We start from the raw sequence: 14,291 nt of genomic DNA on the forward strand, positions 1-14,291 counted from the left end.
TATCGTTGATGAAACATTATCCAGTATTTCCCCTGCCATTGTCTTGGAGGGGCGCTGCGCCCCGCCAACGGAGCCCCGCCAACGGAGCCCTGCGCCCTCCTGAAATTCAAGGTGTTTAAAAAAAATATATATATACTTTTTTAAAAAAAAATATATATATAGCACCAAATTGCAAATAATCTATAACTACTGTCACTTTTCACATTGAACATGTGCTCTTTTATTAAATAAACTAAACGCTTTCATTTGAAGTTGTGAGTTTAGTGTTTTTGACCCTAAGAAACACTGATGCATTAATCAATAACAATAATCCACAGCTCCTCTCTCTGCTCCAGAGGATTTTAAAAATATATATCCCAATGCCACAAAAATGCATCAGTGACGTGGTTGAAATCTTGTCTCCAGAAAACAAAAAACTGAAACAAGCGGTATCAGTGACTGTGTGTTTGATGTGGCTCTTTGCAGTAACATAGAAAAAATGTGGCTCTTAACCTCTGACTGGTTGGCCACCCCTGCTCTAGAGGTTTTTTATCTTTCGCCAGAAGTGGGACGGACTACTTTTTCTTAGCGGAAGCAATGCCATTCATTTTAAATCAACTAAATTGTGTGTGTGTGTGTGTCTCTGCAGGTGATGATGACATCATTCAGGCGGAGGTGACCTGTAAACACACTAAGATGGAGGTCTCCATCTCAAAGTGTAAGCTCTTCCAGTTGGGCTTCGAGCGGGAAGACGTCCGGATCAACGACGAGCACTGCGGAGGCATCGAGGGTGAAGACTTCATCTCCTTCCACATCAACAACACCAAGGGCCACTGCGGATCCATCGTACAGGTGATGATATATTCATCTGTTTATTAATAATGTACTCAGACAATTAATCAAACATGAATTGGTATATAAAAAACATACTGCTTTTTTCTTGCACTATTCAATTACTTTATTTATTTGTTGTCTTATGTATATTGTATGTTTCACTATTAGAGGGACTTAACATTTTGATTTCCAACAACCTTTATGCAAATGTCAATAAAGCCTTTAAAACTTGGATGTAACATCATTTTCTGTAATATTATATTATATTAAAATATATCATTAAATATGGACATTGCAGGACGAAGTATCAAGTTGTTTTTTTCAACGCAAAAATATGATACAATACAAAGACCTACACTTCAGATGAAACAGACAAACTAAAATAGAACCAAACCAAACATGTAATAATAAATTAAAATATATCTAATCACAAGAAGTTCGAACACCAAATTAAATATAGGATAGGATAATAATAATTTGTGTGTTTATTGATTTTATTTATGAAATGCATACATTTATTGGTAAGTTTTAGAGGTGTATGCTAGGCCATGCTAAGCTAAGCTAACAGCTCTGTATTTAACACACAGACATGAGATTAATAATAACCTCTAATTTCACTCTGAAGCAATGTTTCCCAAAATGTAAGATGTTCTCCAGTGAAATATATACTTATAATTTGAGTTTAAATGTGTTTTTCGACAGTCTAACGGGACCCACATCATGTATAAGAACACGGTGTGGATTGAGAGCGTGAACAACACGGGGAACGTGATCACGAGAGACCGAACCATCAACGTTGAGTTCTCCTGCGCCTACGAGCTGGACCTGAAGATCTCCCTGGAGACCGTCCTCAAGCCCATGCTCAGGTCCGACACTTTATTAATGTTTAATATAGTTTTTCAGAATTTTGAATTAATTTCAAAATCTTAATTTTTCTATCGAATTTTCAGGGTTTTTTCTCAGATTTTTTTCTCAGAATTTGAAATATTTTCTAAATCTCAACTTTTTTTTATAGAATGTGTTTTTTTCACAATTCTGACTTTTTTTTCAGTAGTTTGACTTTTTTTTTTACAGAGTTTAGACTTTTTTTCAGAATTTGGCTTTTTTTCAGAATTTTTTAATATTTGCTAAATTACGACTTTTTTCAAAACTTTGACTTATTTTCAGAATTTTGACTTTTAAAACAATATTTTGGATCTATATTTATTTGAATGTATACTAATTTAAATGTTATCATCATAATTGTTTTCATTCTTAAATGTAGCATCTGTTTTTTGAACAGATTTGAATCCGTTCAATTTCAACAAAACTAAATATTATTTGTGATTTCAAACCCCGGCTTCATTCCCCCCCCCCCTTGCAGTGTGATAAACCTGACGCTACCGACTCAGGAGGGGAACTTTGTCACGAAGATGGCTCTGTATAAGAACTCTTCGTACAGAAACCCCTACAGAGAGGGTGAAGTGGTGCTCAGCACGCGGGACATCCTCTTCGTCGGAGTCTTCGTCGAGGGAGCCGACGAGAACCAGCTTATCCTCATCGTCAACATGTGCTGGGCGACGCCGTCACGATACAGCAGCGACCGCCTGCGCTACATCATCATCGAGAGAGGGTACACACACACACACACACGCACACACACACACACACACACACACACACACACACACACACACACACAATGTAGAGCTTAGCATCACAAACATTGATTCATCTTGTGGTGTGATGATAAATAGCTATAAATAATTGTATTCAATAAAGTTAAATGCAATCATTTAGTGGAAATTTTACTTGAATGAATATCATAATTTATTATTATTTAAAAACTTTAACTTATTCTTTCTTACCAATTCTTACTTGAACTTCTTATGTCCATACAAATATTTTTTGCACTTGTATTACATATTTTACTTCTTATGCTTTTAAAAATATCTTTTATTTTAGGTTTTCATTCCACAATCCGTCTTTAGGTTTATTTAAAATATCTTTTATTTTAGGTTTTCATTCCACAATCCGTCTTTAGGTTTATTTAAAATATCTTTTATTTTAGGTTTTCATTCCACAATCCGTCTTTAGATTTATTTAAAATATCTTTTTTTGAAAATAAATCTTTTCATATATTTTTATTATTTAAAAAAAGGTTCAATATCATTTTAACAATCGTTTTTTGAAAAACACAATAGTAAAGTAAATCTTCTTCACTCTCTCCAGGTGTCCGAACATCAAGGACAACACCATCGGGATGGCAGAAAACGGCGTGTCGTTGACTTGCCGTTTCCACGTCACCGTCTTCAAATTCATCGGAGATTACGACGAGGTTCATCTCCACTGCGACGTCACGCTGTGCGACTCGGAAACTAGCGCCTGCAAAGTGGTGAGGACTTGTTCAAATGTTGTTGTGTTTTAATAAAGGTTATGAAACTTTGTCTGCTGCATTAATGTGATATTATGTTGTGTACACAGAACTGTCCTCACAAAAGAAGGATGTACTCAGAGGAAGGTAACCATCAAGAGCACATTCTGAGTGTGGGGCCCATCAGAAGGAGAGGTGAGTCAAATCAGTTCAGGTTTTGAAAGTTTGTTTACTATTCTTCTGCAGGGGACTCAAAGCAAAGCATATTATAATTAAACACATGTATTATTTTTCCACAACAAACATTTTATGTATGTTTTGGACGTTGAACTTTGGAACCTTTTATATAAAAATGTTGTGACCATTTTTCAGAACTTTGATTTTTTTCCCCAGATTTTTGACTTATTTTCTGAATGTTAACTTTTTTTCAGAATTTTTCACTTTTTCAGAATTTTGACTCATTTAATTATTTTTTTTACTTTTTCACAGAATGTTGATTTTTTGACTATTTCTAGAATTTTGACTATTTTGTCAGAATTTTTACTTTTTCAATAGTTAACTTTTTTTCAGTAGTTTTTAGATTTTTTTGACTTGTTTTGTGTTTTTCAGAACTTTGACTTTGTTAAAAGAATCCAGATTTTGTTCCTGTATTTTAAAGATTCACATGTGTCATCCCCTCAGAGTTGGACTGGAGTGAGAATGCGAATGGAATAATTTTTTAGGACTTTTATTGAGACCTTTGACTTTATTTGAGGAATTTTTTAGAATCTTTATATTTTTCAGTTTTTTGTACTTTTTTCAAATTTGTACAATTTCAGTATTCTGACTTTTTTTTGGGAGAATTCTGACTTTCCCTGTATTCTAAAGTCTCAAATGTATCGCCCTCAGAGTCAGATTGGTGTGAGTTTGGAAACGGCGGCTGTGAGCAGATCTGCAGCAGCAAGTCGAGCGGACCTGTCTGCAGCTGCGTGACCGGCATGCTGCAGAGAGACGGGAAGAGCTGCCGGAGTGAGAACACACACACACACACACACACACACACACACACACACACACACACACACACAGACAGACGGACATACAGACGGACATACAGACGTTATCTTAGTTGACACTATTCTTTCTGCACTTGAATGTAAGATGACGTGGTTGAAAAGCAGATATCTGAGTCAGGACGTCTTCCTTATTGTTTTTAAGGGAAGATATTTGTATTTATTTATTTACTTAATTATTATTTTATTATTATTACTGTTATATGATCATTTCTTGGGGATTATATTTATAAATTAAATATTAAAAAAAATATTAGTATTGTTATCATCCCTGATTTTCTTCTCTAAATTTGACATATCTGACATGCTGACTTTCATTAGACTTTATGCATTAAATGAATGTGCACAATGTATACAATATTCAAGCAATAGCTAATAACAGTTTGTATGTTGCCGTTTATTGTGCACCCACTGAAAACCTGTCCAGCATCAGCAGCATGCTTACGAGGTCACTTGTATAGGTTGAGGCTGTTCTAGGCTGTTGCTCGGCTTGGTGAGAATATTGCTCCACTTTCTCCGGTCCCCGAGATTCGGCTTCCAGCAGCTCTGGAGAGAGCTTTCGCACCTGTGGCCACTAACGGCCATCATTTCTCTGCTTTCAAGACCTGCATCAGAAAGCTTTTGAATGGTGGTACTTCTCCAGTTGGTCTACCTGCTCTCCACGTAGCTCTGCATGTCGTTGTTTAGGTGCTTTCTGGAGATAGGCACTCCTCAATCCACTCCTCCATTGTAAGACCCCCCCGGAGGTCGAAGTTAACCTTAAATGTTTCCATCTTAAGCTTTGTTAGTTAGACGTAATGTAACGGTTGTAACGGTTGTAGCTTTTCTCAGACGCGGAGGGATACTGACTTGTGAAAAGTAACTACAATTCTACCCGTGACATACGCTCATTATATCACGACTAAGAACCAATCAGATTGCTTGATTTGACTTGTCCGTTTTATAACTTGTTTTTTATTACTGCATATATTTTCTTCCAATTCTATTTCTACGATTTCAACGTCAATTAAATGTTTTTTATGTTTTTATATTTTTCTTAAAATATTTTTCTATCTGTGATTTTAATTACATTTTGAATGCGTCACAAAACCAAGTCAAATTCCTTGTATGTGTTAACCTAACTGGTAATAAACCTGACTCTGACGAATACAGTACATCTGCCCTGTTTCTCCACAATACCAAAAATAATAACAATAAGTGTTTTTCTTTCTGTTTTCCCAGCGGTGAGCTCCAGCTGTAACCTCACACCTGTGCTTCCTCTGCTGAGCGTCAGCGCTGTGTTTCTCTCTCTGCTCTCATAACACCTGCCAGCAAAGGAAAAGAAGCAAAACACAGAAAAAGACTTGAAGATGCACAAAGTTTATCAGCAAGGATTAATGTTGGATTGCGTTACAGTCAGAAAAATAGACTGAAATGCACATTTCTATGAGGAAAAGTGAGTTATTTTACTTGGCATAATTGTATAATATTCCCCACATATATCAGGACATCTCACTCTGTTACCCTCGATGTAAAGCCACTGATCATTATTAATGTGATTATCTTTCAAATTACTTTGAATGCATTCAAGTCTGTTTCTTCTTTACACCGCCACAAGATGGAGCCAACGTGTGACTGTTATAGGTATTTTTAATGTCAATGAAATGCAAAATATGGGCCCCAATTTCCAGGGCTCCACAGCCACTGCTATTAACACACCCTGATTTACATTAGATCTTAATATTGATTACTAAGAGTTGTAGGTAGCAGCTGTTATATTGATATTTGGTATCTACACCTTTCTGTCTCTGTCTTAACACTCAATAATTAATTAAGTCCACATCAAACCTCGGTATAGTGTAATACCATATCTTGAAACTTACCGTTTATCAATTAGCTGTTTAATTTATTCACAGAATTTTCATTTTTGGACATCAATCAATACTTTTGTTTAATTTTACTCGCCGTACAAAAGAAGAAATATGAACATTTAGCATGATACGCCCAGGATTTGTTGGCATCCAGTTAGCATAACATTAGCTATGTTACTTCTGTCTGTTCGGTGTCCTGTATCCCCATTTGTTAACTTGACATTGGCCTCCAAATATTTAATATGTTAACGTTCACGTCACGTATAGGAACCCAGAATGCATTGTGGTTAACATTCCCTGCAGGCAAACAGGAATCGAGCGAGTAAACAACTTTTCCCAACCTTTATCCGAGTTTCAGACTTTTAAAAATCAAATAAAAGAGGCTGAAGATACTGTAATACTTTTATCTGGGAAGTCAAGGAGGAGTAAATGAATGAAATATTTATGTGTGAGGAGAAATACATACTCTAAATAAGTTTTTAACTCATTATTTGTTCTCGTAGTGCCCAGGCTGTAAGATATGCAATCAGTTGTATTTTAATCGATATAATAGCTATACTGTCAATAGCGTGATGTTCTCCTGGTTCATGTTGTCCATTTGGCATCTTATGCGTTTTAAATGTGGATAAATGTAATGAAATGTTGGGTTAGTTACAGTCAGTAAGTTTTGTTATAGGTAGGCCTGTTTTATTACCTTCTATGTACAAATGTACAGTCTGTCAGTGTGGTGCTTTATGTCATGACTTTTATTTTTTATTTCAGAGTCTTTTTGGGTTTTAAAACGTGACCGAAAGCCTTTTTTTTCCTTTGAGAGCAGCACCACCCGACTTTTAATAAATGAAGAAGTTCTCAAAGTCAGTGTGAGTCCAGTTTATTTAACGCACCACATTCAGAAGATCCTTGACTTTACTAAACGGATACAAATACATCGGAGAAAACACTTTATCACAAGTAAAAACTGCATCAAAATATAATTTATGTCACATCCTCGACACAACCTGGAGAACCCAAATGCACAACCCAGAGACACAGTATTGAATGTAACTATCTTTAATATCGATGAACAAAAATCCCTCTTAACCGAGTAGGTAACTGGTTTAACAAAAAACGCTCAAAAGGAGGAAAAACAAAACGTAACGAAAAGAGAACTTAAAGGTCCCGTGTCACGGCCATTTCTACTGATCATAATTCCATTGTTGAGGTCGACTAGAATAGATTCACATTGTTCAATGTTCCAAACTCACATTGGTTTCTCATACAGCATCTCTGTATAGTATGTGTATTCACTCTCTGTCCTACACGGCTTGTTGGAGCTCCTGCCCCCCCCCCCCCCTGTGAGCCCACTGTGCTCTGATTGGTCGGCTCGCCCACTCTGCTCTGATGAGTCCACCACCGTTACAGTGGAACATCAGTGTTTGACAAACAGATGAGAATGCTGCGTGGGGTCTGACAGCGGGACGTTGCACGGCTCGCTGCTGTGAGGAGCGGACAGTGTGAGCTGGGATCATTTCCTGGTTGCTGCGTGGGGGTCAGCGAGACAGCGAGACATCACGAATGATAGCGGGAAGGGGGGGGGGGTGCTGAGGGGGCTGCAGCACCCCCATCTGCGAGGTTCCACTAGCACCCCCCCCCCCCCAGCGCGTCACAGTTTCGGACTAATTTTGGACTAATGGGTCCATTTGGGTATGGTCACGTCACCATACCCAGGAAGAATAAAATGGGAAGATAAAAATCTCCCAGTGTCTTTTCTTTCCACAAACCCACACTCCCACATAATGTTAACCGTACAGATTCCCCACTTGCTGCCCTGGTTGTAACTCCAGTAAAGGAGGCAGCATGCGCGGGTGGGAGTGATAAACCGCGCTATGCGGGTACAGGGACATTATGGCCGGCATAGCAGGGTTAGGAGACACATAACGGCGAGTGTAAAAACTCTGCTTGATGCATTTCACTGTTTGGGTGAATGTATCATGGCGGAGCGCGCGTTCAAGGACCTCAGTAGAGAGTCGGCCCTTTCTGTGTCGACCACCGGCAGAGCTTCCCTTCGCGGGGAGTTTTGCGGCGGGACGGGTCACCAGAGAGTACCACAGCTTTATCGCTGGGGCCCCACAGCTGATTGCACATCCCCTAACGCAGTGTTATGGGGAATGGAAGCGCAGCTGTGTGTTAACGGAGTGGATGGACAGGAAGCTGAGACTGGGTTATTCCGTTTTGCAGCATCCCTCCGCCATTCACAGGCATAAGAGAGACAAAGCTATCATCCCGAGGGGATGGTGCAAAAACAGGCGGTGTCTGTTGTGCACCCTCAGCACAGAGAGGAGGGGCACTATTCCCTGTACTTCCTGGTTCCCAAGAAGACAGGCGAATTCAGGCCAATTCTGGATCTTCGCAGCCTGAATCTCCACATTGCACGCAGAAAATTCCAGATGTTAACTATAAAACAGTTACTGGGACTGGTGCAGCCAGGCGATTGGTTCACAACCATCGACCTGAAGGACGCTTACTTTCATGTCGAGAGTGTTCAGAAACACAGAAAGTATTTGCGTTTTGCCTTCCAGCGAGTAGCTTACGAGTACAACAGACTACCATTCGGCTACTCCCTGTCCCCACGCACGTTCAGCAAATGTGTGGCCACTGTGCTCCAGCTGCTGCGCGCCCATGGCATGTGAGTTTTCTTTTATCCGGACGACCTCATAGTCATGGCCGGGTCCAGGGAACGGGCAATGTGGTGGGCTTTGCGATCAATTGGAAGAAGAGCACCCCCATACCTCACCAACAGGCGCTGTATTTGGGAGTGGTGCTCGATGCAGGCAGGCTACGCGCCACCCTGTCAGAGAGCAGGTATCCTTGCTTCGGGCAGTTTGCAGACTGCGACAGGGGGCAACAGTGACAGCTTTGACAGTCATGCAAACTCTGGGTCACATGGCGTCGGCTCATATTGTGGTCCCGCTCGGGTTCATATGCGCCGCCTGCAGAGGTGGTTCTCCAGCCTGCGTTTAGATACCAAGAGGCACAAACGGCGTCTGGTGACCATCCCCCCCTCAGTGGAGGGCAACCTCTGGTTCTGGGGGTCCCCGGATCACCTCCGGAGGGGGTCTCCACTGGGACGGGTGACCTCCTACATCACAGTGTTCACGGACGCATCCGGAACAGGATGGGGAGGGACCTGCCTGGGGAGAGCTATAGGTGGGCGCTGGTCTCTAACCAACACGTTCTCACTCCCAACCCGTCACATGTTGACGGTCGGTCAGGGCCCCTCCCCGTCACTGTATTACGGACAGGGTACCCCTTGAGAGTCAGTTTTCAACGGGCAGGGCGTCCCATTGACTTGCATAGAGCTCCCTGAACGTTGGTAATAGACGGGTTGAGATCGTGGCGAAATGCTCTCCGCAGATCCATTCTCACAGCGTTTATCAACCTTTTTCTAACTCAATATCAAGCCACACTTATTGTTTTCACTTCTTTATTTTAATTGAATAATTTAGGACTTTTGTTTCCGTCAGTTCTGGGGAGAGTCAGGGCTCAGAAAACTGAAATCTGTATTGTTTCATCGTTTTTTCCTTCTAATTTTGTATTCTTTTCTAAACCACACACTGTTATTTACTCAACAATAACACATAATTATCCTTATGTTTATTTATTTGTTTGATAAATAAACACAAGTTGGAGTCCGTCAGGACCGAGGGTCGGAGCAGCTCATTTTCTTTAGAGAATATTACACCCGGAAGTAAGTATTCTCTCCGCTTCGCTTGACAAACCCTGTGATAGTCCTCAAGCTCTGTGATTGGATGTTTGAGTGTGCGCCGAGGGTTACTCCGAGCGTCGAACAGCACTTTGAAATGGGATGGAACCACGGCAGACTGTCCAAAACTGGATTTGAACGGGTCCACCCCGTCCCCCCCTCCCCCACCCCGTCCCCAGAACTACACATGCTGGCTATTGTGTGTTTCGCAACATGTTCTCTATCTATGGCACGTCTCTACTGGGAATTGTAGTTTTAAAAGACGTTTTGGTATTTCCCATAATAAGAAGTTGCCAGTATTAAACTGTGTACATCCCTGGAGGTTTAGGGGATAGGAAACACTCACATTTAAAACATATAATTAATAAATGGGTGAAAATTGCTTGTGTCCATAATGGGCAGCATTAATATATACACACATGACAGCTAAGGTCAGAAGAGCTTTATTTAACAGCTGGTCTTATGTCTGTGACCCCTCCTGTTGTTCATTGATAAGCCTGAAACATGCACTTGTCAAGGTTCAGAGGCAAATATGGCAGTAGCCATCGATCATCTTACATTACATTACATTGCATTTAGCTGACGCTTTTATCCAAAGCGACTTACAATAAGTACATTCGACCAAGAAGATACAAACTTGAAGAAAACAGAATCATATAAGTACATCAGGTTTCATAGAGCCAAAACATTTCAAGTGCTACTCAACTGGCTTTAGATAAGCCAGTCCTTTGTTAGTATATAAGTGCTTTGTTGGTAATTATATCGCTCGAAGTGGAGTCGAAAGAGATAAGAGAGAGATAAGATATACTTTATTGATCCTAAGTTGAAAACATTTGCGTTACAGCAGCATGTGTAACAGTTGTAAATATGCAGTGGTGTTTATTTGTAAATCATTTAGTATAATCACACAAATTCTTTGTTTTATATTTAATAATTCTGTGTTCTTTATTTATTGATTGTTCAATACCTGACAAGGTCGGAGATGAAAAACTTGGGTCGCAGGTTCCTCAACAGCGCATTACAAGACATCTATCAATATGTGTGTATACCTCCACCATTAAACTGTCATATTCTGCACATTTCTTATACTATCTACATACATCTTATAAGAGTATAATACATATGTATAATATCAGTTAAAATAAGTGCTTAAACATACAGTAGTTAACATTGCAGGAAAGCAATATATTAGTACTTTGTCAGGCTTAATATTTATACCCCCAAAGCTTTTTTCTTATTCAAAATAAGACCTTAATCTAAAGTATTCTTTAATGTTTAAATAAAGCCTTATTAGTTTGTCTGTCTGTGTCTCCTATTAATATCTAATAATACAAATAATACACGTCAATAACGTGCTTTAACCACCAGGTGTCCCTTTCTATCAGCTGTGCGCCGTTATGGTGTACAATACCAATATACCGATTGGATCAAATATAAAAGTCAGTCGAATTAGTATTGATACTGCAAGGAGACGTATATTGTGTGAAGAGAAATTGAAGATTTTGTTTGATTGCTGATCTATTTATGATCCACGTCACATATTCAGTTTCGGCGGTTATTCCCATGGGAGCCTGCCTGCAGACCTCCACTCTCAGGACACCTCCGCTGTCAGTACAGGAAGTGACGATTCTGACGCGTTTTTTTTCCCGCCCACCAAAGGACTCGTTTGATGGAAGTTTTCAAATCACAATGGAGACTCATCACGGGAAATTGTGTTGTTGTGAAATTTCTAACTTTTTTTTTTTCTCCCCAATTGTCGGCGCCCCTGATGGGTTGATGCGCATTTGCCTATACTGCCTGTGGCAAGGGCCGGCCCTGCATCCGTCTCATGCAGCACACGCCTAGTGATTGTGTTACTCTTTAAGTAGTCATCACTCAGCTATCAGTGACTGAATGACGAGTGAAAGGCTGGGCTGCAAACAAGCATTAAACAATATATATAAATACTTGCTTTGTCATTTCTTATCTTTGTTGTTTTGTAGATGTCAGCCTTTCTTTATGGGTCATTATTAAAAAACAAACACTGACAGGGTGAGTAGGATCTCAAAGTGAAATGGCTACACGCGTAATAAACCAACGACTTAATTCACAATATAGATTTAAAATGATTTTAATGCTTTAAAATTGATCATATTGCTTCCACTAAGAAAAAGCAGTCCATTCCACTTCGTGGCTGTAATTGCGGAAACAGCAACGTAACTTACTAACTTCCTGTTAATGTTTACTTCCTGTCTGTCTTCTTCTGCTGTTCCCTTTAGTGTTCACTTCCTGTCTGTCTTCTTCTTCTGTTCCCTTTAGTGTTTACTTCCTGTCTGTCTTCTTCTGTTCCCTTTAGTGTTTACTTCCTGTCTGTCTGTCTGTCTGTCTTCTTCTGCTGTTGCCTTTAGTGTTTACTTCCTGTCTGTCTTCTTCTGCTGTTTCCCTTTAGTGTTTACTTCCTGTCTGTCTTCTTCTTTCATTTCTCTGACGTCCAGCTCTCTCTTTTAACCTCTTTCCTTCTCTTGCTCCCTTTTTTATTTTCTTTAGGAAAGTTTAGTCATCATTAATAAAAAATGTTTTACTGAACTTCTTTCTCCCGATTGATATGACCGCACATAGTCCCTTGATCCTCCTTAGCAACGGTCTGCTCTCCTTAGCAACAGTCTGCTCTCCTTAGCAACGGTCTGTTTTCCTTAGCAACTGACTGCTCTCCTTAGCAACGGTGTGCTCTCCTTAGCAACGGTCTGTTAGTGAAAAACAACAGACCTTTAAATGTCCAAATTGACCAATCAGAATCAAGTAACAAAGGACAAAATCATCAATGTTGCAACTAATTGATTTCAGTAGTCCATATCAATTATGACTAGTTAGATGATGCTTAAAGTATTTTTGCATGCATCTGTTACGTATTTCGTCACGTTGCAGGTATTTCACTCGCGCATGATTCACTTCTCTTTGTAAAGGCGGTTAGTGAGTCACTTTAAAGTTTAGTTAAGGTGAAGTTTATAGAAAAGGTTTCACTGAGTTTGCTAAAGATATTCCTTCAATTACGTGTGTGGGATGATCAAATACATATTTGCATTATTCAATAAAGGGATCGGCTTTGTTAGAACGGCAAAGGTGAGTTCTAAGGTTTCTGAGAAACTTGTATATCTGTGACATAATACTTTGATTGCATGCATGTGCTCTTGCTTGTTTACATCACATGGCTTTCAGAGGTAATTATTAACAAATATTTCTTATCATAGTGTGAGGCACATGGCTGTTTAATTATCTCTCTCTTATCAGGATTCATCCACCCCATAAATGTCATTTTAAACCACATTTTATTGACCCTAATGATTAATGATTCAGAGATGTGCTAGAACAAAAGGCCATTGGGGGCATACAAAGAAAGTCAAGCAGCTTTTATACCAATCGATGTGATACATTATGAAGAAAGCGGATTTCTATTTTTTCTTTGTTCTTTGCCTTTGGATTAAATTGTCACGAGCTATTTATTTTAAAAGAAAGGTCAAATAATTACTGATTCAAGAAAGGTAATTCAATACTTAATTATTTTGAGTTCACCCCTTAATTTTGTCTACCGCTGTGTCATTCCTTATTTTATTTGTTTACCAGTGGCAGAAAAATTACCCATATTGGTTGTTTTATATTTCATTTGAAAAGTAAAAGTCTTTCTTTCTCGCACTTTACTATTTTTTGAAAGAAAGGGTTACGCCCCACCCTTAAAATGGCACAATGGGGCTAACAAAATCTACTGCTGCTCAAATTCAACACAAAAGACACCTTTAAAATCAACCAAATTCATAGGATTGATACAATTAACATGTTCAAATATCAATCTTCGTCCCTCTCCTCCAGAAACAGAAAACAGGGAATACATGCAGTCGTAACAAAAGGTTTAAGAAAGGTCAAATAATTCTTGATTTAGGAAAGCTTTCCAAAACAAAATGGGTTTATCCTCTGGGGGAAATGAATATCCAAAACTAAATTAGGGATGCCGTGTTGGCCTTTTAGATAGTTGGTTCACAGATTAAATTATCTTTAAAACAATTAGATAATTAGCAATTACATTTAGCACAACACACATTCATGGTCGCCAGACTTTGGTAGGTCAAATAATTACTGATTTAAGGAAGCTTTCCAAAATTAAACAGGTTTACACTGACTCTTTTATGTCGCAGATCAATACATGAAAGTCTCTTCAGCTCGTGTTTCCGATGTCTTACCACAAACATGTTCACAAAAGAACAGGAAGTGGTAAAATGTTGACCCATTTCCAGGTTTGAGAACTCATTTCTGCACCTCTCTATAATGGAAACAAACCATTGTCAGCAGCTCCCCACCTCAAAGCAGTAAGAACAACTTGTTCAAGAGTACATAGTGATTCTATGTGCCCTTAAACAAGTTGTTCTTACTGTAATAAACCTGGAATGTGATCTCATTATTGAAAGTATTTAAGTGAGCGCATCACATTCTTCTTCAATGTGTTCAGTTTA

General features: G+C 39.2%; 1 protein-coding gene across 1 annotated transcript in view; it reads left to right on the plus strand.

Moving 5' to 3' along the window:
• Positions 1-6,888, plus strand: part of tecta (tectorin alpha) — a 28,330-nt gene extending 21,442 nt beyond the window's left edge. The window contains exons 18-24 of the mRNA XM_034237228.1: positions 629-831; positions 1,516-1,679; positions 2,177-2,425; positions 3,025-3,187; positions 3,277-3,361; positions 4,055-4,174; positions 5,440-6,888. Coding sequence (XP_034093119.1) covers positions 629-831; positions 1,516-1,679; positions 2,177-2,425; positions 3,025-3,187; positions 3,277-3,361; positions 4,055-4,174; positions 5,440-5,519 — 1,064 coding nt within the window. The 3' untranslated portion in view covers positions 5,520-6,888. The remainder of the gene's footprint in view (positions 1-628; positions 832-1,515; positions 1,680-2,176; positions 2,426-3,024; positions 3,188-3,276; positions 3,362-4,054; positions 4,175-5,439) is intronic.
• The last annotated feature ends 7,403 nt before the right edge of the window (positions 6,889-14,291 follow it).

The sequence above is a fragment of the Gymnodraco acuticeps genome, unplaced genomic scaffold, assembly GCF_902827175.1.
Source record: "Gymnodraco acuticeps unplaced genomic scaffold, fGymAcu1.1, whole genome shotgun sequence".
NCBI classification, from domain to species: Eukaryota; Metazoa; Chordata; class Actinopteri; order Perciformes; family Bathydraconidae; genus Gymnodraco; species Gymnodraco acuticeps.